This window comes from Talpa europaea (genome assembly GCF_964194135.1).
Source record: "Talpa europaea genome assembly, chromosome: 8".
Lineage (NCBI taxonomy): Eukaryota > Metazoa > Chordata > Mammalia > Eulipotyphla > Talpidae > Talpa > Talpa europaea.
The window spans coordinates 44,296,233-44,320,406 of NC_140075.1; the positions used below are offsets into that span (position 1 = coordinate 44,296,233).

General features: G+C 36.4%; 1 protein-coding gene across 5 annotated transcripts in view; it reads left to right on the forward strand.

Annotated features, from left to right (window-relative positions):
* Window positions 1–593: 593 nt before the first annotated feature.
* The window catches only part of TCF12 (transcription factor 12), a gene marked incomplete at both ends in the record, with an annotated part of 325,036 nt that continues 301,455 nt past the window's right edge, over window positions 594–24,174 (forward strand). For 4 of the 5 annotated variants that reach the window (XM_084240804.1, XM_084240806.1, XM_084240805.1 and 1 more), the window contains 2 exons: window positions 594–668; window positions 1,660–1,732. In XM_084240804.1, the coding sequence (XP_084096930.1) occupies window positions 594–668; window positions 1,660–1,732 (148 nt within the window). Of the gene's footprint in view, window positions 669–1,659; window positions 1,769–24,174 lie in introns of all 5 variants that reach the window. The other variant, XM_084240807.1, reaches the window with a different exon arrangement.

Sequence of the window (24,174 nt, forward strand, 5' to 3'; positions counted from 1 at the left end):
GCCCGTGTTTCTGTTTTCTTTCTAAAAACGCCCCGCGGACGCGCGGGGGGGGGCTGGCGGACCCCCCGGGCCCGCCGGGGACGTCCGGGCGGCGGCGGCCGCAGCCGCGGGCCTGCGAGCGGCGCGTTCCCTGCAACTTGTCAGTTCTATTGTTGCCGAGCCCGGGAGTCACTTCGCATCTTCCCTCGCCGCCGCTCCGCTCGCCGGACGCCCGGCTCCCCGCACCCCGCCCCTCGGGACCCCCGCCCCGGCCGGGCCGCGGACGCCGAGCCCCTGCGGCGGCGGCGCGGGGCTGGGGGCGCCGGGACGGGCTGGGAAACTTGGGGGAGACGCGGTGAGTTGCGGGAGCCGCCGCCGCGCTCCGGGCCGCGCCGAGAAACGCGTGCAATTCCCGGCCCCGAGCGGGCGCCGGCTCCCGGCCCCCCTGCCTGCCCCCGTGCTGGTGCGGACGAGTTGGGGTGTTGGGAGTCAGCGGGGCGCGCTTGCTGGCTGTGCCCCGACGCCCCTCTTCATCCCGTCACACACTTTGGGCCTCGGGGGGCTTTTTCTGAGTCTGTTTTCTCTGCCTTAGGACCTGCTAGAAGTGGACGAAGATGAATCCCCAGCAGCAGCGCATGGCCGCTATAGGGACCGACAAGGAGCTGAGCGACCTGCTGGACTTCAGTGCGGTATGAGAGCTTTCTGAGGCTTCTTGGGGTTCTGCTGAGGTTTACAAAAAAAGAAAGAGAAAGAAAGAAAGGAGGTGGGGGGGAAGCAACGTGGAGACTAGGCAGCGTGAATTCCATCTGCTTTCAGCAGTAGTTCGCAGGGCTGGAGTCCAGCTCCCCCAAGTTGGACACCTGAACTTTGATGTAATGTCTAGACTTGCAGATTTAAAACTTTAATGCCAGAGGGGTCATTTGATTTAACCAGTTAAAAGACAAATGTAATCAATGTTGAATCACCCTGTGACCCGGATGATTATTGGGGATTTGAACGTCATATGAGAACAGAAAATTGGGTTTTTTTTCAACAGTTCTTGCCAGTTCCCTCCCCCAGATGTGATATAGTTTGTGGTAGCAGAAGGATGTCAGCTACAAGAAAACCAAACAAGGGCTAGAATTCCAGTCATTTGAGCTCAGCGCTTTTAAGATACGTCTGTTTTTATATGTATATATTATTTTTAATATGGGAAATAGTTGTGTCATTTAAAAAATATCAGCTGAAATCAAAGGACCCACTGCCCTTATTTCTGATAGGTTAAATGCATTTATTAACTGCCATGAGGAGGCAGGATCAATACTTGCTTTATAGAATGGTATTACAATGAATTCTTAATATATGTAGTAGTTTGATTGGATAAGATTCTGTGTGTTAAATTGTAATGTAATGAGTTTCACTTCCAAAATGAAGATCATGGGCAAGTTTTCCTTTTAACTTAGTAACCTTAGAGTCTCTTCTGTAAGTGACTGAGTTTTCAGAACAGAATGTCACCAGTATTTCCAAGTAATGTTAGGAAATAGTATCACCCAGTGTATTTACCTTTCTGGATCTGAATGTATTTTCAGTTAACTTCCCTCTGAAAAACAGTAACTAGGTAACTGAGGACTCTTGTAGTTTTGTTTGCAAGGAGTCTACAAGAATTTCATAACTAACATATGCATTTGGGCTATTTTGCAGATGTTTTCCCCACCTGTTAATAGTGGGAAAACCAGACCAACCACACTGGGGAGCAGTCAGTTCAGTGGATCAGGTAAGATGATATCTGAAGTGAAATACTCGTGTTTTGGTGTAGTTGATATATTGTAGTAAAAAAACGTAATTTAATGTCTTTTCATGCCTTTCTTCACTGTCTAGTTAATACTGTAAACCAAAATAAACGAGACCTAAATAGGGCTGATGCTTTGTGAATCTATTAACATTTCTGTAAGAATTAATGTGGATTTAAAATTGTTCTCTTTTCTGTGAATTTTAAAATTGAAAATTATCTTTTTTGAGTATAACATGCCTCTATACTTAGAAAAACACCAGAAGAAAATGCTCTGTGGTCCTTGCGTGGTCATTAATGTCTATTTAAATGTGTGTGTATTTAAATTTTGCTAGATGTTCAGCACATTTGTGTTATTAAACACTGTTGTAAAAAGTTGGTAAAAATATTTAATATATTCATATGACAAGTGAAATTGAATCAAACAATAATTAGTAAGGCTTATTTGTTTTAAAAGATGCCCATCCTCTTGAAAGTCTGCAACAAATTAACAATTTCTTCAACAGTTATTTAAAACGTTAATAGAATAAATGTTACAAGAGAATAGAAAGTAAGATTTATTTTCAAGTGACACTTATTAGGTGATTAGGATAATGGTTAGAGTAAGTTTAATTAGATTCCTTTTTTATACTAGTGCTGTTATCTTTATATTTAATTTATATTTGTGACTCCATTAACATCCCATTTTTGTATGTATTTTTTGTTTTTCTATGTTCTTTAAACTCATAATTTAAAAAAATAAACATTTCAGAAGCGAGGTCTAGTCTAAGTGTACAAAAGATGCAGTCTTCTGTTTAATTTAAATTTATTTCTAAGTGCTCAGAGATGGGGAAAAAAAATAACTGAAGCCATGACAGCATCATCTTAAGAAAACCAGCTGTCAGATCTCTGGGCTGAAAGTCAGTAATTCCTCTTAGATTGGTGCTTTTTATTTGAACTCTTAGTAAAATAATAGATGTTTTCTGTCAATTGTCATTGAGAACAAATGTTCCAAGAGGCTAATTTCATAACTAGTTTAACACTTTCTACTACTTTACATTTAAAAAGTGTCTCTATTTAAAAATCATAACTAAATTTACTAAAATTCATTTTTAATGATGACATTGCAATTTATGAGGAAAATATTTCAAATCATTTACCTCCAAATAAGTAAAGTAAAAACATTTTGGATTTTAAATATCCTAAAGGCTAATATTATTCTTAATCAAAGGGATATCTTAAAATATCAGCCAAACCCAAACTCATCTCCTATCTCCTTCCTTTTTGGTAATCATTTGAAAATTGTCACTTTTAGGGGAGAGGTGCAGAAAATTGTTAGTTAATATCGAAGAAGCCTATATTCCTTGTCTCTACTACTATTTTGGTACTTCTCAATTCTTGCAATAAATAATTCATTCTCAGGAACTTTCAAATTTAATTTGTCAAATAGTAGATACATAGTATATTTCATTAAATGAGTAATTTGTTATTTTAGACTTTTTTTCCCAACTTGAATTGTAGAAAATACATTTAAATGACTTTCATTGATATCAAAAACATGAACTTCAGAAACTTGGTATTAGAATTGCTTTCTGTTATTAGAGTAAGGGCAGTTATATACTTTTTTCACTTTTTAAAATCAAGATATAATTTAGTAGTCTGAAATTAAAGGTATGTGAACTTTTGTATTACAAGCATGGTATTGGAACAATTGTGGTTCCTTTTCTCTGTAGCCTTCATTCTACAAAAGAAAAATTACATTTTCTACATTGTGGAAATGCTGATAGTATTTGCTTCTTTGGAATAGAAAATCTTTTGTTTTAAAGCTGTTAGCTTTGTTATTTATCCATTGGAATTTTGACCTTAAATACTGGTATGCAGGGGACATAGAATTTTTCTCTGGTTTGTTTTAAATACAGGTAACACAAGCTGTGATCTTTAATGATTAGTGAATGGATTTAAATTTTTGGGAAGAGAAAATTGCATGAGTGATTTCTTCATATCAGAGTATACTGATATATATGGTTACGCCATAGCCATTTCTTATCTGAAAAGGAATGTATAAGAGAAATTGATATGGCAATATTATTCTATTTATATACTTTATGTGCGTTTTGACATTTGAATGATTTCTGTCCTGATTTCAAAGGTCCTTGGTAATACATCTCAATGTGTGTTTGCTTGTAGCATTTAAGTAACTAAAGATCTAACTTTCCCATTGAAGAGCTGACTTAAAGATTAGTTTTTTTTTGTGTTTGGAATAACTTTCATAAAGCCCCAAGCCTTTTGCTTCCTGAAAACTAGAATTGTGCAATATCACTTACTTTCATGATTATTTGTCGATTTTGAGGATTACTTATTTCACACTCGCTTTTTTTTACAATTACTGTATAATACCTTAAGAGTTTTTAAAAACTAAAAGCATGCAGTATGTGTTATAGTATATAATGTTATTTTCAATCTTATTCCTAAAGCAACTGATATGTCATCAAAATTCACATTGGAAAAGATGAATGTGTATTTACCATTACTTGTTTTGAATTGTCTTTTTCTTCACGCCATTTGTCAGTTCAAATTTTCCTTGCGTTTATAAGACTGAATTTGCCTGGCATGATATAGTTTGTGAGGTATTTTTACAGTGACCTTGAAGAGAGGTATTTCTCTTTGTAGGAGTTAAAGGTGAGGCACTCTGCTCTTGTAGTATAGAAGAAGATAGGTCGTTGAAAGGATTGACAAGATGGAATTAGTTCAGTTGTTTAAATTAAATTAACTGTCCCCTCTCCCTCCAGCTTTCAGGGTTGAACTATATGGAACCCAAATTGATAATGGTTTTAATATTTAATAGTTTAAATGTTTACATATAGTACCTGAAAATTTGTTAGTTTTGAAGTCAAGCAGTAAGGGATGTTAGAAGGGAGTGGGAAATATTGATTTTGTAAGCTATTTGTGTATATGGGTTTGTCTGTCTCTGATATTTCTCATAGTAAGTAAAGCTTTTCCTTTTACTACTCAAATCAGACTTTTGTAACACTAGATTTCTTGCCCAAGATTTTTGGAAATAATTGTAAAATGTTTTCTAGCTCTTAATTTTTAGGGAATGCAAATTTTCATTCTAAAGTTACTGATCGATTTTTTGGGAAAAATCTCGTATATATGTATGTTATATACATACTTTTTTGAAAATACTTCTATAGGACCAGTGAAATTCTCATTAAATTGCTCTAAAATTTTTATATTAAATCTTTTGTTTTGAGATAATTGTAGAGTCATATGCAGTTGTAAGAAACAATATAGAGATCCCATGTATACTTTAAAAAGTTTCTGACAAATAGTAACATCTTGTAAACCTGTACTACAGTATCATAACTAGGTAATTGACAGTGTTGCCATCAGAATACAAAAATTGTTCCATCACCACAAGGATTCTTGGTGTTTCCTTTCTTAAATGCATCTGTTTCTCAAGTAATTAAAATAAATCTGTCCTAAGATTATTAAATACCTGCTCACACTAATAAATTTGGAGTATGCCTTTCAATTCGTTTTAGCCTTGTTTCAACTTATTGAAAACAAATCAAGAAAAAGAACCAACATTTTACCAGTGTGGTTTTTAACTGAACTATAATATGAGTAGGGATGGTAATTTTAAATAGAAAGGAAACTAGGTTTGTTCTTTTCAAGTAAGGTTATGAGTATCAGTGTTGAAACATAATTATGTATAGTAATGCTCACTTGTTTAGATTTAGTACTGTTATTTGGGTAACTAAACCAATGTTAGAAAGTTACTACTGGTTGGCCTGTACCCTGGCTCTTGTATAAATAAAATAAATCTTTAAAAAAGAAGAAAAAAGAAAATTAAAAAAAAAAAAGAAAAAAAGTTACTGCTGGTAAACTGTAGTGATGAGTGAGATTAATTACAGTCATTAAGTATGTGAAGAAAAATATTTTATATGGTTCTCTGTGAAGTGAGTGGCGCATTTAAAGTAGAAGTAAGGTATCAGAGGAGCCCATCACAAAAATCTATGTATAAAAATACAAACTGGGAAAATTAGGGACAAGATTGTGAGTATTGTGAGCTTTTTAGAACATTCAGCATTTTTTAAGTCATGACTTAAGATTTCATAAAGTAATTTGATTAGATTGCTGTATTTTTTATAGTGAAGCATACCTATAATGAATGATTTTAATTATTTTCATTAATAATTTAGGTACAAGTTTCTGTCTTGTAGTTATCCTTCTGGTACATCTCCTTTCTTGGAATTTTTAAATAATTCTCTTCCATAGGAAGATAAAGATGTAGATACTACACCTTGAATATAAACACAGTTCTGTATTTATATGTTAGATTTAATGGGACTATCTAGAATACTCTTATTAAAGCTAGATGATTGTTTCTGTTCTTAAACAATTTGGTAATGATGCCTGGAACTATTTAATGTTGTCAGAGACGTGGGTAACTCTTGCCATGATAATAAAGTAATACCGTTAGAAAGGTTCTGGGGAAAAAAAAGCTAGCTCTGGATAGTGTGTGGGATGCCCTTTTAAAAACAACTTAATAGTTATTTAATACATAACAATGATAATGGATGTCACAGCAAGATTTTTTTCCGATGGAATTGTTGAAATTAAAAACATAATGCTGTTGTATTTAGGAAATAAATTGAGAAGATAGTAGACATTTAAATATATCAATTTAAAAGACTAGTCTTTCTGCTTTGTTAAATAGTTGAACCATATTTATCTCAGATTATCCTTTACCTGCATATTTAGATAGTAGTTTGTGCAAGCTGCTATTCTAGTAGTTTTTGGGGAGGTAGGAATAGAGAAGGGACACAGAATGAAAAAAGTGGAAACATTTGATTTGTCTAAATAGGAAGATAAAACTGTAAGGTAGATTAGCAAGAAATGTCAGCAACTACATATTAATGTGTTAAAATTGAACCCCTAAGAGTAAGGATGTGCTGAGGAGTTAAGGAACCGACTTTAGGAAATTAGATGTTGAATTTAGAACTGAATATTGAAGGAGGTTCAGAAAATGAATTAGGGAAGAGAAGAATGGCCTCCCAGATGTGGAGAAACATGAAAGGAAACCCAGAAATGAGTTCACTGGCCTGTAGAATTCAGGAAAAGTGAAGATGGTTTTAATGATCACCTCTTTTGTGTTCATATTTACTAGACTGTGAAAGTTCAAATGCAATAATTGCCCTCTTGTTAGCTGGTGATCTTGGGTAAATTACTTAACCTCTCTTTACTTCTGTTTCTTAGTCTGTAAAATAGGACTCAAAATAGCCATTTTCCTAGGATTCCTAATGTTCCAAGAACATTGCCTGAAACAAGTTTGGGGGGAGTGATTGTTAGTGGTGAGGCAGTAGAATAAGGAAAACATTTATTCAGAATCTAGAGTAAAGGCTTGGAGTTGGATGAAGGAAGGAGAAAATACTAGAAGCAGAGAGTTGACAGAATTTGAAGAGTGGAATTCCTGTAGGTAAGAGAAATGACCTAAAGTGGCATTTCTAGCATAATTGGAGGTTTGTAGTCCTGGTGGAAATACAGATGCTGAATTGTTTTGAGCCTTTAAAATTTTACATGACATGGGACTCTTCTGGCTAATTTGGGGATTTCTGAGAAAATGGCAGTGGAAGATGAATTAAAGATGTTGCTTACAAGAAAACGGCTATCTTCGTCCTATGAAATTAATAAAGTAATCCTTGAAAAGAAAATTGAAGAAAATACAACAAAGGAAAAAAAATCACCCATTATTTCGCCATCCAGAGAAAGTTTTTTTTTGATTTATTCCTTTCTAGTCTTTTTTCTGGTTACTCCTCTTCAGAATGTTGAAAGCTATACTCTGTGAATATTCTCCTGTTATTAAAGTGTCTTTATATACTAGTTTAAGATTGTTGTATGATATTGCATGGAATGGCTACAGTATATATCAGATCAGCTTCTTACTGCTTGACATTTAAAGATTTTGGTTAATTTGCTTTTTATTATTACTGTGTTAGTGAAAACACCTTTTTGTGCATGCATACATTTTTATCCACACTTCAATTTCCTTTGGATGGGAGATGTAGATTTTGTTTTTTATGCCTACAAGTTATAATTAAAGCTAACTGAGTGAATGAATGTCCGTAGGGAAATAAACTCAGAGGGAGCTAAATTACCAGGCTAAAGATTGATGTTAATGGTGGAGCTAGAGGTAAAACATTAATGACTGGTTGATTATTTAATATAAAAATACAAAAATTTATTGGAATATGAGTAAGAGTGTATGATGACATTTGATACATACTTGTATTTGTAGATAAATGAGTTGTGTGGTGACTGGGGAGAATTTCTGTCATTCTTTGACCTGTGCTTATTGAAATGGAATCTGATTATAGAGTCTATCAGTGAGAGAGCCCTTGAATTTTTGATTTTTTGTAAGAGCGGCATGTACTATGTTGGGAAGATTGGGCCTGGGAACCAGACAGCTGAGTTGGAATCAGTACTATGTGATTTATTAGTTGGGTAGCCTTAGGTAAGTCATTTAAATGCCGAGCTATACCTTTATTTTTTTGTGAAAAGTGGTTGATAATACCTACCTTCAGAATCTTTGCGAAACTCAAGATATCTTTGTATATTACCTGCCACATAGCAGCTTCAAAAGTGGTAGCTGCCCTTATTATTGTGCCTTTCCTTAAGTAATAATAACGATAATAGTAGTAATTATTATAACTAGTGTTTATTGAGCTAGTATATGCTAGGTGCTATTCTAAGCAATTCATGGGCATTATCTCCTTTTACTCTGAATACATTGAGATGTTTTGTGTGTTAGTGGTTGGTGGGGGTCAGGAAATACTCCCACAAGGGCAACATATCAAAATTGCTTTTTAGTGCCATAAAATTGTATATATTGTTTAAAGTCTAAGAAGGAATATGGCAGAAGAGTAGTTTTGAAAGGGCATCAAGTTCCTAAGAACCTTTTTTTTTTTGGTAATTGACTTCTTTTTGAAAGTATTATTTTGTACACTACGTAATGTATAGTGCGTGATGGTGAACAGAAGTGTGTACATTTTTTGAAAACCCTACTCTGTACTTAGGCATTAAATATAGTTTGTGTTTATGCTGTATTTTCTTTCCAACTACTTGAAATTATTTCTTAAATGAGTTATAATATAAATAAATAAAATAAAAGTTATATGACCTGAGAAGATAGAATAACTGGAAGACAGGTTAGAGAGAATGTGTAAGAGTCTCTAGGGTAGAGCTTTCCTCTTTAATGGCGGAGAAGGGATATAAACTCCCCTGGGAACCTGAAACAACACATTGCAAGTGAGTAGGAAAAATTTTTTTTTTTAACTATTAAAATCTTTTTATTCAGTATGTGTCATAGATAATGAAACTAACATAGTTTCCTGATTTGTTCTTTTTTTATATTTTTATATTTTATTTTATATAATTATTATATCATTTTTCATTTTTGCACAATGTATGCATTTTCATTTTGGTTATATTCCCCATACAATTCCTACCCCCCTTATTTTGACCCTAATCCCTCCTCTCCTCCCAACCCCCCCGCCTCCCTGGAGTGTGTCTCTGAGCAGAAAAAATCTTATCCTTAAAATTCATATACGTTTTACTTTATGCTTTGTAGCACAACCATATTTATTATATTATAAATATGTTTTAATTAATCATTGAGTAAAACTGAAATCCTAAAAGGATGCAATGTGTTAGCTTATGGTAATGATATTACATTCCTCCCATTATGCTTTGTATTTTGGGGGGTAAGGTTCAGTGTGGGATACAGGGTATTAATATTGTTCATAGTGAGAAGTCCCGTTTTAGAGCATATTCTATAAGCTGCCTTTATCTATTACTAGATCATTTCTTGCTTCACAGAAAATGGATCATCACAGGGGGAAAAATGGTTTTGGTAGGAGGAAATTGTTATTCCATAAACTGAAGCACAGAGAAATTTGAAATTTGTTGGGAATGTAACTGTTACTGTTTGAACCTCTGTTTTGTTTCTGACAAGATCATCCTATAATTTACCACATACCTGTGGACTTATAAAGAAAATGTATATTTTTATAGAAGGAACTTGGGATTTTTGTTCCTTGTTTAAATTGTGTTCTCATGTAGCCCAGGTTAAAAATACGTTCTCATAAAGATTGGAATGAGTCATCCAGACTATTATAAATTGATTGGGGCCTTAAAGATCACATTTAAGGATCATGCAGAAATGAAAACAGATTAAGGATTGATTAATTTTTATTGCATTGGATAGTGACTCAGGGAGGAAATCTTCAAAATAAAATAATAAAACAATTTAAGATAAGGCACTGAAAAGAAAATATTACTCTTTTTTTCCCTTTTAAAACAGCCACTACAAGTACTTTACCATATTTTTGGTTATTAAAAATGGGAAAATTTTGGTTCTAGATGTCAGATGTTTTAGGTGTTAGGATGGTTTTAGGTGAATTTGAAACAGAACTCTGAATTTGAGAGATCATCCCAGTTATCTAAGCAAAATCTCAAGTCAGCGTCCTTCAAAAGTTACTGGATTATTTTTGTCCTGTAGTTTTGCCAGTGAGCCATTGTGAGGTTTTAAAAAGAGCAGGATCAATTCATGATTACCCTTCTACCACTTTATTGGTGGTTAATGTAGAGAACACAGGTTGAACTTAATGTGATCACACAACTGCAATCAGTGAGCAAATGTGCTGCTGCTCTCAGAGAGTTGTGAATAGTGGTGGAGCACCGCAGGAATCCTTGCTAGGAGGGAATTACAGTCATCAAGTTTCTCAGTCTTTGAGGCATTTGCTGTTATGAAGTTGCTGGGGATAAATAAGGGGTTTGCTATAATACTAGAGTGGGAAAAAATGCTAGGCTCACTTTAAACTTATGGCAGAAGCATGATCTGGCCACAAGTAGATTTAGAGAATCTGAGTTTTTTTTGACCACTGATAGACTAGGTGTGTAAATCCTTCGAGTTCTTAGTTAGTAGACTTCTTTGGTGTTTGCTTTTTGGAAACCCTACTGTGGCTGACTGACTTTGTCATCTGGTCAGAGGCCCATTGCCTATCTGCTAAGTGTTGGTGTGCTAAGGTTTGGAAAATGTTTTCTAGTGTTGACCCAAATTTGAAATTAAGTTAAAGGGGGAAGTTGTTTCTTGTTGAATTTCTTGGTGGGAATTTACAGACAACTTGAATTGATTATACTTTTCCAACTAGAAGAGTAATTAGAGTCATATCAAGAGTGTACTAAATATATTCTGAAGAGCCTTTTCTCTAAATGGCTAGTTTCTTTTATTCTAAGTGATGGCATATATATTTATTATATGTCAAGACACCCTTTTATCTGCTAAAGGTCCACAATCTCTGAGCTGCAATTTTGAATTCCAAAAGGTCTGAATCCAAATATTTCTCCTTAAATTCAGTGTAAATTGTTTTATTGGCAAAATCTCATGTTACCTGAAGGGAGGCCATTGGCATTCTCTGTTTTCCTAGTTACTGTATGGTATACCAGGTGCTAGGGGTGACATATTTCTTTTCTAAAATCTGAACATATTTGTAACATATTTCTTTTCTAAAATCTGAACAACTGAATTTTAAAACCCACCTGGCTTCATATTTTTTCCAAAAAACTATTATAGACCTCCTGTGTGTGTGTTGTGTGTCTGTTTGTCTCATACTGTTTTTAGCTCAAATTAGCAATATTTTGGTACTTAAAAGACTAGAGATTTTATTATTTTAAATACACAAGAAGATTGTGATGAACTTGTTACTATAAAGGACATTCTTCCTGAGATAGAACCTTTATAGACCGAGCTTTGTACTTGGAGTAGTTTGCCCAATTAATTGATTTTAGGAATTCAGTTCCTATTTTGAGAGAAGTAAGCTCCCTCATTTGGACCAAAGAGTGTAACTATTTCCCTAGTTAGTCTGCATGGAAAATTTCAGGATGCTAAAAAGGGGGTGTATTTACATATATGCAAAACCACATTTTAAAAAAACCTACAAACCACATTTTCATTTATATATATATAAATATCATTATCTGATTACCCCCAAAAAGGAAGCCTCAAGCCTGACCATTCTCAATTTAACTGGTGCCTGAGAGCAAGCAAAGAAGAAAACCCAAAAGTCATCTTCATCAAGAAAGGGAGGAGGTAAAATAAAGTTTTGTAGGGAGTAGATATAAACCAGTCTTTGGTAATTTTATTCTTTTCTTTTATATGGGTTATGATATTTATTCCTGCAATAGTCTCATTAAAGGAATCTTCATTAAAAACAAATCATGATTTTAATGAGTGTTGGAAATTTTGCTTATGAACCTGCCATTGGCTTTGGCCTACTAACATAAACTATGAATGTAGCAGTGAAGTGAGTATGTAATGAGCTAGTCTGTTATGTATCTGTTTTGAAGACATGCAGTCCACCATTTTGACTTTTCTGGTTGCCTTGTAAACCTTTTCCCTGTAGTATTCCCATTGTTATTATCTCAAGAACCATGATGCAGTGTTGAATAAATCTGCTTAAAGTGGGCTGGGGTTTGAGATATTCTTCTGCAGGAACATAGAATAGGCCTTACAAGGGTCTCTCTTACCTTCATATTTATGTAACTTATCAGGCTTAAGAGTAGTACCATAATAAACAGACTTCCATTCACATAAGTTAAACTCTGGAAGCCTGCTGAACAAGTTATAAAGCAGTAGGACTTTGCTCGGTAAATGATTGGGGGAAGAGGAGGAGTCAAATGGTTTTTAAAAAAAATCAATAATGATAAAAGCACTCCATAAATATTTACTTGTACACTATTTATAATTCTTGTAGGAAGCTGGCAACTGTTCATTTTACAGAGGAAATAGAGAATTCAACAGTGATAGACACTTGCCTGTGGTTTCTTATTGCCCCTCAGAAGTAGCAAACTGATCAGTTATAGTTGCACCTGCACTGATACCAATCTACACCAGGGCATGGTTTGTCTTGAGGAGGAATTTAATATCTCTAAAATCTTTAAAATTTATTGTTGTAACAGGGAAGCTTACATGGTATAATGTTGATATTCTCCAAAAAAAAGTGCTTCAAGATTTACTTTAATTAAAAAAGAAAACAATTTAATGAAAAGTCTTCATAAAATGAAACTTTTAAAAAAGTATTAAAAGTTGTTAAATATAAACAACTATGGAAATATATTTGTTTGAAACGTCTTTAGGAGAGTGTAATTCTTTTTGTGTGCGGTCTCTTATTCAACTCTCATCAGAGCTTGTGCCTTGGGATGAAGATGAAATTTGATAGTTAAAAGATATTGAAATATTAACAGCTATTATTTACTTGAGGCCATAGAAAAAAGTAATTGCTTCATAGTGTGGAAAATTGTTTATTTTCATTTCTCCCTTTTCAAAAATTTAGTGTTTATTTAGGTATAAAGATAAGTAAAAACAGATGGAAAATAGTTATTTCAAGGGTAGTTAAAATATTATTAAATGCAGAAGAGATTTTAATGGAAGTTGTTAAAAAATAATTTTGGCAACAGAACTTTCAGTGCATTAAAACTGAAAAAAAGTTTTGAGAGGGTGCTGATGAACCCATTTTGTATTTTTGTTTATTTGTAAGTAGAGTAGGCTATTCATTTTGTTTAAGTGCATCCATAGGCTTTTGAAAGAGTGCCATTGTTTTTTATTGGTCTGTGTAGAATGGTTTGTTACTTTGAGGTGGTGGAGAATGGAGAAATATGCTGTGGTATGTTCAAAAAGAAGGTGTTAAGTCAGAAAGTTTTTAGTTCACTGTTGCTTTTTTCATTTATTAGATTTGTGATACTAAGCAGTATGTTAACTTCTCTGAGTCTGTTTACCTTATGCCTAAAATGAGATAAAAAAATACTGCCTTAAGGGGTTTTGATAGTGGTTAAGTTAAGTAATTTTTAAGAACACTCTAAATTGTGGAGATTTGTGATTCTGTATGAATGTTAGGAGTCTTATTCTGTAGGTAGCATAGCATCTTATGAAGTGATTCCAAGCATGCAAGTATATTTGAAGTAAATCTTCATGCATTACTTACATGTTTCCAACAGTTATTGAAGATTAAATCAGGTGATTGTTAAGTATGGTAACCTTAATAGGTAACTTAAAATATTTAGAATTTTCCAGGTAACTTTTCTTTGATTAAATGAGATAATTTGAAGCAAGAAAGTAAAAGAAATTCTTGAATACATTTTTTTGTTAGGACTCTTGTTAATTATGTCCCAGATCATAGAGCCCCCAAATTAGTATCTTTGAGTCTTTTATTTTCAGTTTAGTTGTGTTAAATGCTTGTTGAGGGTCTGTTGTAATGACATTTAGGCTTATGTAGATGTGAAAGCTGAATAGCTCTTTGAAATAGTTCACTTTTGCTTTGTTGGATGAGTAGTAATCTGAAAAAAATTTTAGTGTCACTATGAGTTGACCTTTTAAAGATTTAAAAATACTGGTTGTGGTAGCCTTGATAAACTCCTGAGTGGGGACAAAAGGATGCAAGGATGAGGCTGGGAAATACAAGTGAAACTCCTGTCTACTGTATGCCTGTGCTTGAAACAGGAAGGGATGACTTAGTCTTATCTATAAATAAAGGGCTTAGGTTTGTCTGCCGATGCTGCTGTTTCTGGGTTCTTTGTAATTTGGGAAAATGAAGGCTTCTCCAGGTACCTTCGCTGCTGCCCATTTTCATTTGGTGTGCTTGTCTGTGTATGTAAAACACCTGCGTAAATGAAACACCTTTTGTTGGGAGATACTGGTATTTTTCTTGACTCATTACATATATGTGCTCACGGGATTGTAATTTTTTTTTTTTTTTTTTTTTGTGGGAGCCTCGCCGGTGGCCGGGGAATGAACCGGCGCTGCAGAGACTGCGGGCAGCCTCGCAGCTCAGCGCTCAACTGCTGCGCCACCAGGGGAGGCCCTAATGGAATTGTATTGTATAGAATTTTTCACTTAATTTTAAATAAGGAAATCAGCAAGTCCTAACTTTATGAAACCCAAATAGAGTCGAGCTCCAGTAGAGCTATGGGGATGGCTTTGGTGGGGAGACCTGTAGACTTGTGGGCTCCAAAGTAGCTATTTGCTGATTGTTTCTTAGTATAAGACCATGACTGCATTGTGTTGGAAGGGTTTAGGATCACGTGACAGCCACTTGACTAGAGTCCAAAAAGTTCAGGGGATTTTATTCTTTAAGTTTCTCATTGTAATAATTCCTAATGCTTTCTTGAAGGATCTATATTAAATTGCAGTCATGTGAGAGTAGATGTTAGGTAAAATAGCAAAATTAAGGACCTTGGGAATGGGTGAGTAGTGAGGGTTCCTGAATATAACTTCTAAGAACTCTGTGGCCAGTTGCTTATTTTTCTTTCATAGGTAGTTGATAGCTTTTGCTTTCATGCTGCCACTTTGGTAATCTATTGCTTCACTGTTAGACATTTTAATAGTCTCCTTACTTGGACTCCTTGCTGCCAGTTGCTGTTTTTCCTAGTCTGTCTTAATCTACTCAGGCTGTCTTAATAAAATACCATTGACTGGGTGGCTTAAACAATAGCAATTTATTTTCTAATAGTTCTGGAAGCTCGGAGTCAGAGATCAGGGTTCCAGAATGGTGGTGGAATTCTTGTGTCAACTCTTCTTGACTTGCAGACAGATACCTTTATCTACATTCTTAAGGAAACTTTCCTCAGTCTGTATGCTGAAGAGAAGGCGAAGGGAGAAAAAATTCAGGTCTATTCTTTAGGACACTAGTCCTGTCACAGTGATTCCATTCTCATGAGCTCATCTGAATCTAATTACCTCTTCAAGGCCTGATCTCCACATACTAGCTTCCATAGATGAATTTTGGGGTAACATTAACATTTGGTTCATAACACAATCCGTCTAGTATTTTCAAAACATTTTCCTCCTGAGGTTTGTCTTATAGTCTGCATTTATTTTCTGCTAGCTTTCAAAGCAATTAAAAGCCTTGGCCTTTTTTAACTTCTTTTGTAATCTGATAGGAACATACCTTAGCCAGGAACCTACCTTTATACTTACTACTTCCTAGTCTGTTATATGCTTTAGATACGTTGTCGTTCTCCTTACCTGACTTTCTGTCTCTAGTTATTCTTTTCTTCCAATATGAAGTACTTTTTTTGCCATTACTTGCCATTTTAAGCTTGTTTCTTTCATGAAATATTTCCCATCCAGAGCATAATTTTGTAAAAAAAAAAAAAAAGTGGCTTCGAGATATTTTAAGGATTTTGGGTAAAGGAAAGTATTATTTCTTTTTTGCTCCTGAAGGCAAAGCTAAGGCCAATATGGCAATAACGGCCAGTAGATTTTGAGTCAATCCAGTACTTGTAGCTGGAAGCCTGTTAGTTCTAATCTCGAAATTTAAAAGAAAACTGAAATCTGCTTCTAATGAATATTAGAGGATTTCTGTTTCTAGGAGTTGGACTCAATGTCCTCTGAGTTTTTAACCTTAAAATTCTTTAGAATACTCTCATCCTTTAAAAAATTACATGTGGAATTTTAACTCCCTTATTATAGACTTTTTCCCTATCTATCATTCCTGTATCTATCATTCTTACCCCAGATCATAAACTCCCTGAAAGCAATGTGTTATTACACGTGTATTTCTGCAAAGACTTGCTTTGAGCTTAATAAACACTTGGTAATTGACTTATTTTTAGGTTTGGGGGTACATGATAGATTGGAGAAAAAAGATACATTCCATAAATAAAATTTCCTAGGCTACATTTCCTAAATTCCTTTTTTCTTTTCTCACTTTATGGTGAAACTTTAGAAACACTGTTTCTAAAGTGTTTCTTTAGAAACACTTTTTAGCTGGCTGGATACCTGAATTGTTCTTTTGTTAGAATGCTCCACTTGTTTTATTTCTTCTGAAAAGGTCTTAAACCCATCCAGGACCCCACATTTCAACATCAAGGATGAACAGGAAGTGGTAAAGCCATTGAGGTTGTATGTGAATACAGCTGCCTCTACTGAACCACAGCCAGCCCTGGTACTTAAAGGCAAAAAGAAGTGATACTTTCCTAGTGTTTTCACAGGATGTATGGCACTTTTTTTTCTTTTATAATGTCAAATCATGGGGAGAATGGCTTGTCTGATTCTGGAGTTGATTTGGTCTGTGTTAAGAGGGCTGTAGGACCCATTTTACCACATTTGGGAAACCGGTAGATTACCAAAATATTGGAGGTGATACTTTCCTGAAAACAGCTCTGACATTTACCTGTTGGGTTTAACCAGGGAATAGAGTTTGTATGATTTTAGTAGATATGGGGAAGTGTCCATAGACCAGAAAGGGTGCTCTTATTTAGTGGAGCTGCTTAATTTGTGACAGGAAGGTGAAGTACCACCTTTTACTTAATGCTTCTAAGTCATCCTTCAGTTTTGTGATTTTTGTGCCAAAGGTGTTTTGTCAACTGTAGAAAATGTATTCTTTTCATATTTTGAAGTTAGATTACATATCAAGACATGGTATCTTTGGCAGTTTTATCTCATCCATTTATTTATTTTTTAAATTCTGCATTCACTTTTATTTCCTTTTATTTTAAGCTGAACTTATTACCTGGTCATAAGTTTTTGTTTCTTTAGTTTCCTCTGTGATATCTTTTTCTTTTGTGCAACCTCCTCTTCTGGTTTAGGAACAGTCTGCTCTTTTTCAGTAAAGATCATCTCAGTATGGCAAGGGGGGCTCATCAATGGTTTAATCTGACCACGAGCTTTATATATTCTGCCATATGCCTTAGGGTCTTTGTTTACTTGAACATGCTCAAGTAAACAGAGAATCTACATCTAAGCCCTTAAATTCGGCATTCCTCTCCACATTTTTAAGCATGTGCAGTAAAATTTAGCACTCTTTTTGGGCCACCGACTTGAGTCCAAGCCCACTGTTTGGCCTGGGCAGACCTGCGATTGTAACAATGGAATGGCGCACACTGCTTCTGTAGAGTGCTAGCCTTTAAATATTTGGTAGCTTTTCAGCTATGCTTACCCTTGATGCTTGGGTTGGTCGGTATCATGAGTGTTCTAAAATGAACATAAAGATTTGAACTTCTTGATTCTGCATGACTTTGTAGGGTTTTTCTGGGTCAAGCAATTAGTGAACCATTTTCAGAGATCATGAAGGCTGCTTTGGAAAGAGGGTCTTGTCCTTTTTTTTATTTTTTTTTAATTTTATTTTTAATTTTTCTAGAGGCATGTTTTTATTTATTTATTTGTTTGTTTGTTTGTTTTGTTTATACATGCACTGGGTACAGTCAGAAGCACAGGAGGGTGAGAGAATTCACCAGATCCAGAGCAGGGAGCAGAGCAGGTAGAAGGACCGAAGTACACTGCTGAGGGAAGCAGCGGGCGGCAGGAGAGGTCTGCGCGCCATGTGGGACCCTCCTCCGGTGGCTGGGGAGCAGCTGGGGATCGAACCCGCGCCGCAGAGGCTGCAGGCAGCTTCGCAACCCAGCGCTCAACCGCTGCGCCACCAGGGAGGCCCTTGTCCTTTTTTTTAAACTCAGAATTGAATTGACCACTTTGGTGTAATTTGTAGCAAAATGGTATCCTTGTATTTGAATTTGAAAAATCCCATTTTGAGAGAAATATCAAAAAGTTAAGGAACTTATTCAGGAGAAATCTAGGCTATGATGTGATCTCCATGAATAAAGGCAATAAAAATTTTCATCTCAGTAATCTTCCTTAGAATAAAGATACTCATTCCTCTGGAAGCTTCTCAGTGACTTAAGATCACGTTATCTGAGATACGTCTGTTAGAACACTCTTTTATAAGTCTGTTCTCAAATAGATTAGTTGTGAAATGCGTAGATTTTCTTGAGATACTTTTTTATTTCTAACACTAATTTTTCATTGCTTGTAAAACCTGCAGACTTCTGAGATGCAACTTTTACAGTGTTACGGTTGCTTTTTAGTTTTCTTGCAAGTGCCCATTTGCTCCCTGAGAAAGGAGCAGATTTACATTTATTCAGTGAGTCTAAGATGAGATAATTGGTATTTTTATTATTTGAATGGAGGCTTTGTATTTTTGAATTTTGTAAAACAAAGCCATGTTTGTAAACACATTTCAAAAATATAAATGACACTTTTTGGTGAAGATGTTCACTGAATAGCAAGAAAGTTCAGGAAAAAGGAGCTTTTGTTAGCATTTAATAATAATGTAACTGTTTTCATTGACTTATCTCATTGCTGTTTAAAGAGTACCTGATTTTTTGAACTTTTTGTATTGAAAATAATACTCAGACTGGGCTGTGGTAGATAGCTATTTAATTGGTACCCAAAATTGCTATACTAGTTTGGAGTTTTCAAATATTGTCTTGGTTTAGACGAATGTATCATAAGCAATATATTTCAATATAAAAATAGTTTTGGAAAACGCTAGAAAGCATTTGTTCAGCATTCTGATGTAAGATGAACAAGTTGGTGTGGCACTGGACCAATAACTTAGAAATAATTCTGGTGTGGCTCATCTGGTTTAGGAGTAGATAACAGTGTAAAAGTGTCCAGTCAAAATCCAGAGTGAATTTTCAGATTTTGTAAAATATAGTGGTTAAAATCCTCCATGTAAAGACTTTTCTTTGCTTTTTAATGAAATTATGCATCATGGAAGTATATTATTTCCAGAGGAATTGCATTGTGTCTGTTTGCATTTTTTTTTTCCCCACTAACTTTCTAGGCAACATGAGAGGAAAGTTTTAAATTTTGAAATTCTGTATGTAAGCAACCAGTTTTTTTTTTATTAGTCATGTTTGAAAACTAAACAAACAAATGAAAGCTAAAAACAAAATCTAACAGCATAGAAAGTCATTTAGCTCAATGCAAATGTTCTCCCATTCTTTTCTATTCTCCATTCTCACTCCCTTGACAGAGATTTACATTGTTCAGTTTCTTCTAAAAGTTTCTATTGCACATGCATATGATGCCTAGCTCTTTTTTTTTTTTTTACTTTTTTTTTTTAATGATTTATACAAGAACAGGGGTACAGGCCAGAGGTGCGGGAGGGTGAGAGCATTCACCAGAGACAGAACAGGGAGGAGAACAGGCAGACTGACCAAAGTACACTGCTGAGGGGAGCAGCAGGCGAGTCAGGAGAGGTCTGCTTTGCTATGTGGGTTGCTCCCTGGACAGCTAGGGCTCGAACTCGTGCTGCAGAGGATGCGGATTGCTTCATAGTGTGGTGCCTAACCCCTTGAGCCACCAGGGAGGCCCTAAAGTTTTTTTTTTTTTAATTAAAGATAACATTTATTTATGCATACAAGAGCTGGGGTACAGGCCAGAGAAGCAGGGGGTGAGAGGATTCACCAGAGACAGTGGGGAACAGAACAGGCAGATTGACTGAAGTACACTGTTGAGGGGAGCAGTGGGCGAGACAGGAGAGGTCTGCCTTGCCATGTGGGTTGCTCCTTGACTGACAGGGGATTGAACTTGTGCTGCAGTTTTGGATTGCTTCATAGTGTGGTGCTTAACCCCTGGCCACTAGGGAGGCCCAGTATTTCATTATTTTTAATGCATTGGTAAATAGGATTGCTTTTTTTTTTTCTCTTCTGGTCGTTATTTGCATATAGGAATGCAACAGTTTTTATATGTTGATGTACTCCTACAGTGTACTGCTTTGCTGTTATTAATTGCTTTTTAGTGGACTCTAGATTTTCCATTTATATTATTCTGTCTGAAAATAGTGGCGGTTTTCTTTCTTTTCCCATTTGGATTCCTTTTATATCTTTCTCTTGCCTAATTGCTCTCGCAAGGATTTCCTATATTGTGGTGAGTAGTAATGGTGAAAATGGACATCCTTTCCTTGTACTTGTTCTTAGAGGAAAAGCTTTCAATTTTCACTATTGAGTATGATGTTAACTGTGGTCTTGACATACATAGCTTTTATTATGTTGACATATGGATATTGTTTCCATCCCCATCTTACTGAGATTTACTTTTTTAAGACTTTTTTTTTTTTACAGATTTATTTATTTATGCATACAAGAACTGGGGTACAGGCGGGAGGTGTGGGAGGGGGTGAGAGGATTCACCATAGAGTGGGGAGCAGAACAGGCAGACTGAGTGAAATACACTGCTGAGGGGAGCAGCGGCCAAGACAGGAGAGGTCTGCTGCGCCATGTGGGTAACTCCCTGGCCGGGGATCGAACTCATGCTGCAGTGGCTATGGATAGCTTCATAGGTTGCATTTTAACCCATTGTGCCACCAGGGAGGCCTGACATTTATTTCTTTTTAAATAGTCAGTGGATGCGAAATCTTGTCAGATGCACTTTCTGTGTCTATTGATATGATCATATGATCTGTTTCCTTTCTTTGATGTGATGAATTACAGTGATTGTTTTGCATACATTGAAACATTTTTGCCTCCCAGGAATAAATCCCACTTGATCATGATATATTATCCTTTTTTGTATACTTGGTGAATTTTTTTTAATTAAAGATGTATATATGCATACAAGAACTGGGGTGTAGGCCAGTGGTGCAGGGGAGGTGAGAGGATTCACCAGACACAGAGTTGGGGAGCAGAACAGTCAGATCTACTGAAATTTACTAGTGAGGGTAGCAGCAGACAAGACAGAAGAGGTCTGCTACACCATGTGGGTTAGCTCCCTGGCAGGGCATCAAACTTGTGCTGCAGTGGCTGCTGGTAGCTTGATAGTGCTGAGACTTAACTCCTTGCACCACCAGGGAAGGCCCTCTTTCTCATTTTAGAATTCAAGTATATGAAAGCTATTAACAACTCTAGTTTCATGTTTAAATTGCAGAATCATATCACCCTTAGATTGAACTAGTGCTGCAGTGTCTGCCGATAGCTTGATAGCACTGTCTTTAACCCCTGCATCACCAGGGAGACCCCCTTGGTGAATTTTTCTTGCTAATGTTTTGTTGAAGATTTTTCTCTGTGTTTGTTCAGGTATATTTGGTCTGTAGTTTTATTTATTTATTTATTTATTTATTTTAAAATGATGGCCTTGTCTGCTTTTCATATCAGAGTGATGTTGGCCTCTAAAATTTTGGAAGCATTCCCTCCAACTTTTTGGAAGAATTTGAGGGTAGGTCTTTGAAAGTTTGGTAGAACTGCTAATGAAACTGATTCTGGGTTTTTAATTTTTTGGAAGACTTGATTAGTGCTTCAGTTTGCTTGCTTCTAATTGGCCTTTTTAAGCTTTCCATTTCTTCTGGATTCATTCTTTTTAAAAAAAAAAGATTTATTTATTTATTTATACAAGAACCAGGGTACAGACCAGATGTGTGAGAGGGTGAAAGGATCCACCAGAGACAGAGCGGGGAACAGAACAGGCAGACTGACGAAATACACTGCTGAGGGGAGCAGCGGGCGAGACAGGAGAGGTCTGCCATGCCATGTGGGACCCTTGCAGGATCGAACCGGTGCTGCAGAGGCTGTAGACAGCTTCACAGCGCTGTGCTCAAACGCCTGCACCACCATTGGAGGCCCTCTTCCTGATTCATTCTTTTTTTTTTTAAAGATTTATTTATTTATTTATTTATACAAGCACTGGGTACAGTCAGAAGCGCAGGAGGGTGAGAGAATTCACCAGAGCCAGAGCCGGGAGCAGAGCAGGCAGAAGGACCAAAGTACACTGCTGAGGGAGGGGAGCAGCGGGTGGCAGGAGAGGCCTGCGCGCCATGTGGGACCCTCCTTCGGTGGCCGGGGAGCAGCCAGGGATCGAACCGGTGATACAGAGGCTGCGGGCAGCTTCGCAACCCAGCGCTCAACCGCTGCACCACCGGGGAGGCCCCTCCTGATTCATTCTTAAAAGTTTGTCTGCTTCTACAGCACTGTTTACAATAGCTAAGCTTTGGAAACAACCCAAATGCCCAAAAATAGATGACTGGATCAAGAAGATGTGGTACATATATACCATGGAATATTACTCAGCATTCAAAAAAGATAAACACATGCAATTTGCAGCAACATGGATGGCGCTGGAAGGGATCATGCTCAGCGAAATAAGCCAAAAAGAAAAAGAAAAATACCGGATGGTCTCACTCATAGCAGGAATCTAGAAAACTTAAATAAGGGACCAGGAAAATGAATATAAGAAAGTGAAAATCAAAATCAACAAAAAACTATGAACCAGAGACACTTTTAGGGGGGCGGGGGCGGGAGGGGAGGGATTGGGGTCAGAATGGGGGGGCTGCAATTGTATGGGGAATATAACAATAAAATTTATAAAAAAAAAAAGTTTGTCTGCTTCTAAAAATTTGTCCGTATTTTTTTTAGGTTATCCAATTTATGGGCATAAAGATATTCATAATAGTTTCTTATGACCCTTGACATTTCTGAGATGGGTCATGACTTCTTTTTTATGATTCTGTTTATTAATTTTTTCTCCCCCCTCTTTTTTTTAAGATATACAAGCACTGGGTACAGTCAGAAACATGGGGGGGAGGGTGAGAGAATTCACCAGAGCAGGGAACAGAATAGGCAGACTGATGAAACACACTGCTGAGGGGAGCAGTGGGCGCTGCAGGAGAGGTCTGTCTCACCATGTGGGACCCAGTGCTGCTGAGGCTGCGGGGCAGCTTCGCAGCCCAGTGCTCAACCGCTGCACCACCAGGGGAAGCCCTCTCCCTTTGTTTTTTAATGAGCCTAGTTAGACATCCATTCAAAGAACCAGCTTTTTGTTTCACTGATCTTTTTAATGTCTTTTTAAATTTTCTTTTTATTTTTGCTGTAATTTTTATGGTTTCCTTCCTTTTAGTGACTTTGGTTTTACTTGTTTTCCTTTTTCTAGCATCTTAAGGTGTAAGGCTAGATCACTTATTTGAGATCTTTCTCATTTTCTTTCTTTTTTTTTTTTTAAAGATTGATTTATTTGTGCATATAAGAGCTGGGGTAGAGGCCAGAGGTGTGTGTGGGGGGAGGGTGGTGAGAGGATTCACCAGAGACAGAGTGGGCAACAGAATAGGCAGATTGACTGAAATACACTGCTCAGGGGAACAGCGGGCGAGACAACAGAGAGGTCTGCTGTGCTTTGTGGGTTGCTTGCTGGCCGGGGATCAAAAACTTGTGCTGCAGAGGCTGCGGACAGCTTCATAGGTTGTGTCTTTTTTTTTTTTTTTTAATTTTATTTTTATATTCCCCATACAATTGCAGTCCCCTTATTTTGACACCAGTCCCTCCTTTCCCTGCCTATAGTGTGTCTCTGGTTCATAGTTGTTTGTTGATTTTGATTTTTTCTTTCTTACAGCTGTTCTTTTTCCTGGTCCCTTATTTAGGTTTTCTAGATTCCTGCTATAAGTGAGACCATCCGGTATTTTGCTTTTTCTTTCTGGCTTATTTCGCTGAGCATGTGTCTTAGAGGCCCTCACTCTAGTTTCTTGATGTGGACTGTGTGGGAATGTAGACTGGGGTCCACCCCCTATGAAAAATATTTTTCAAATTATTTAGTATAAGTATACCATATGATCCAGTAATTC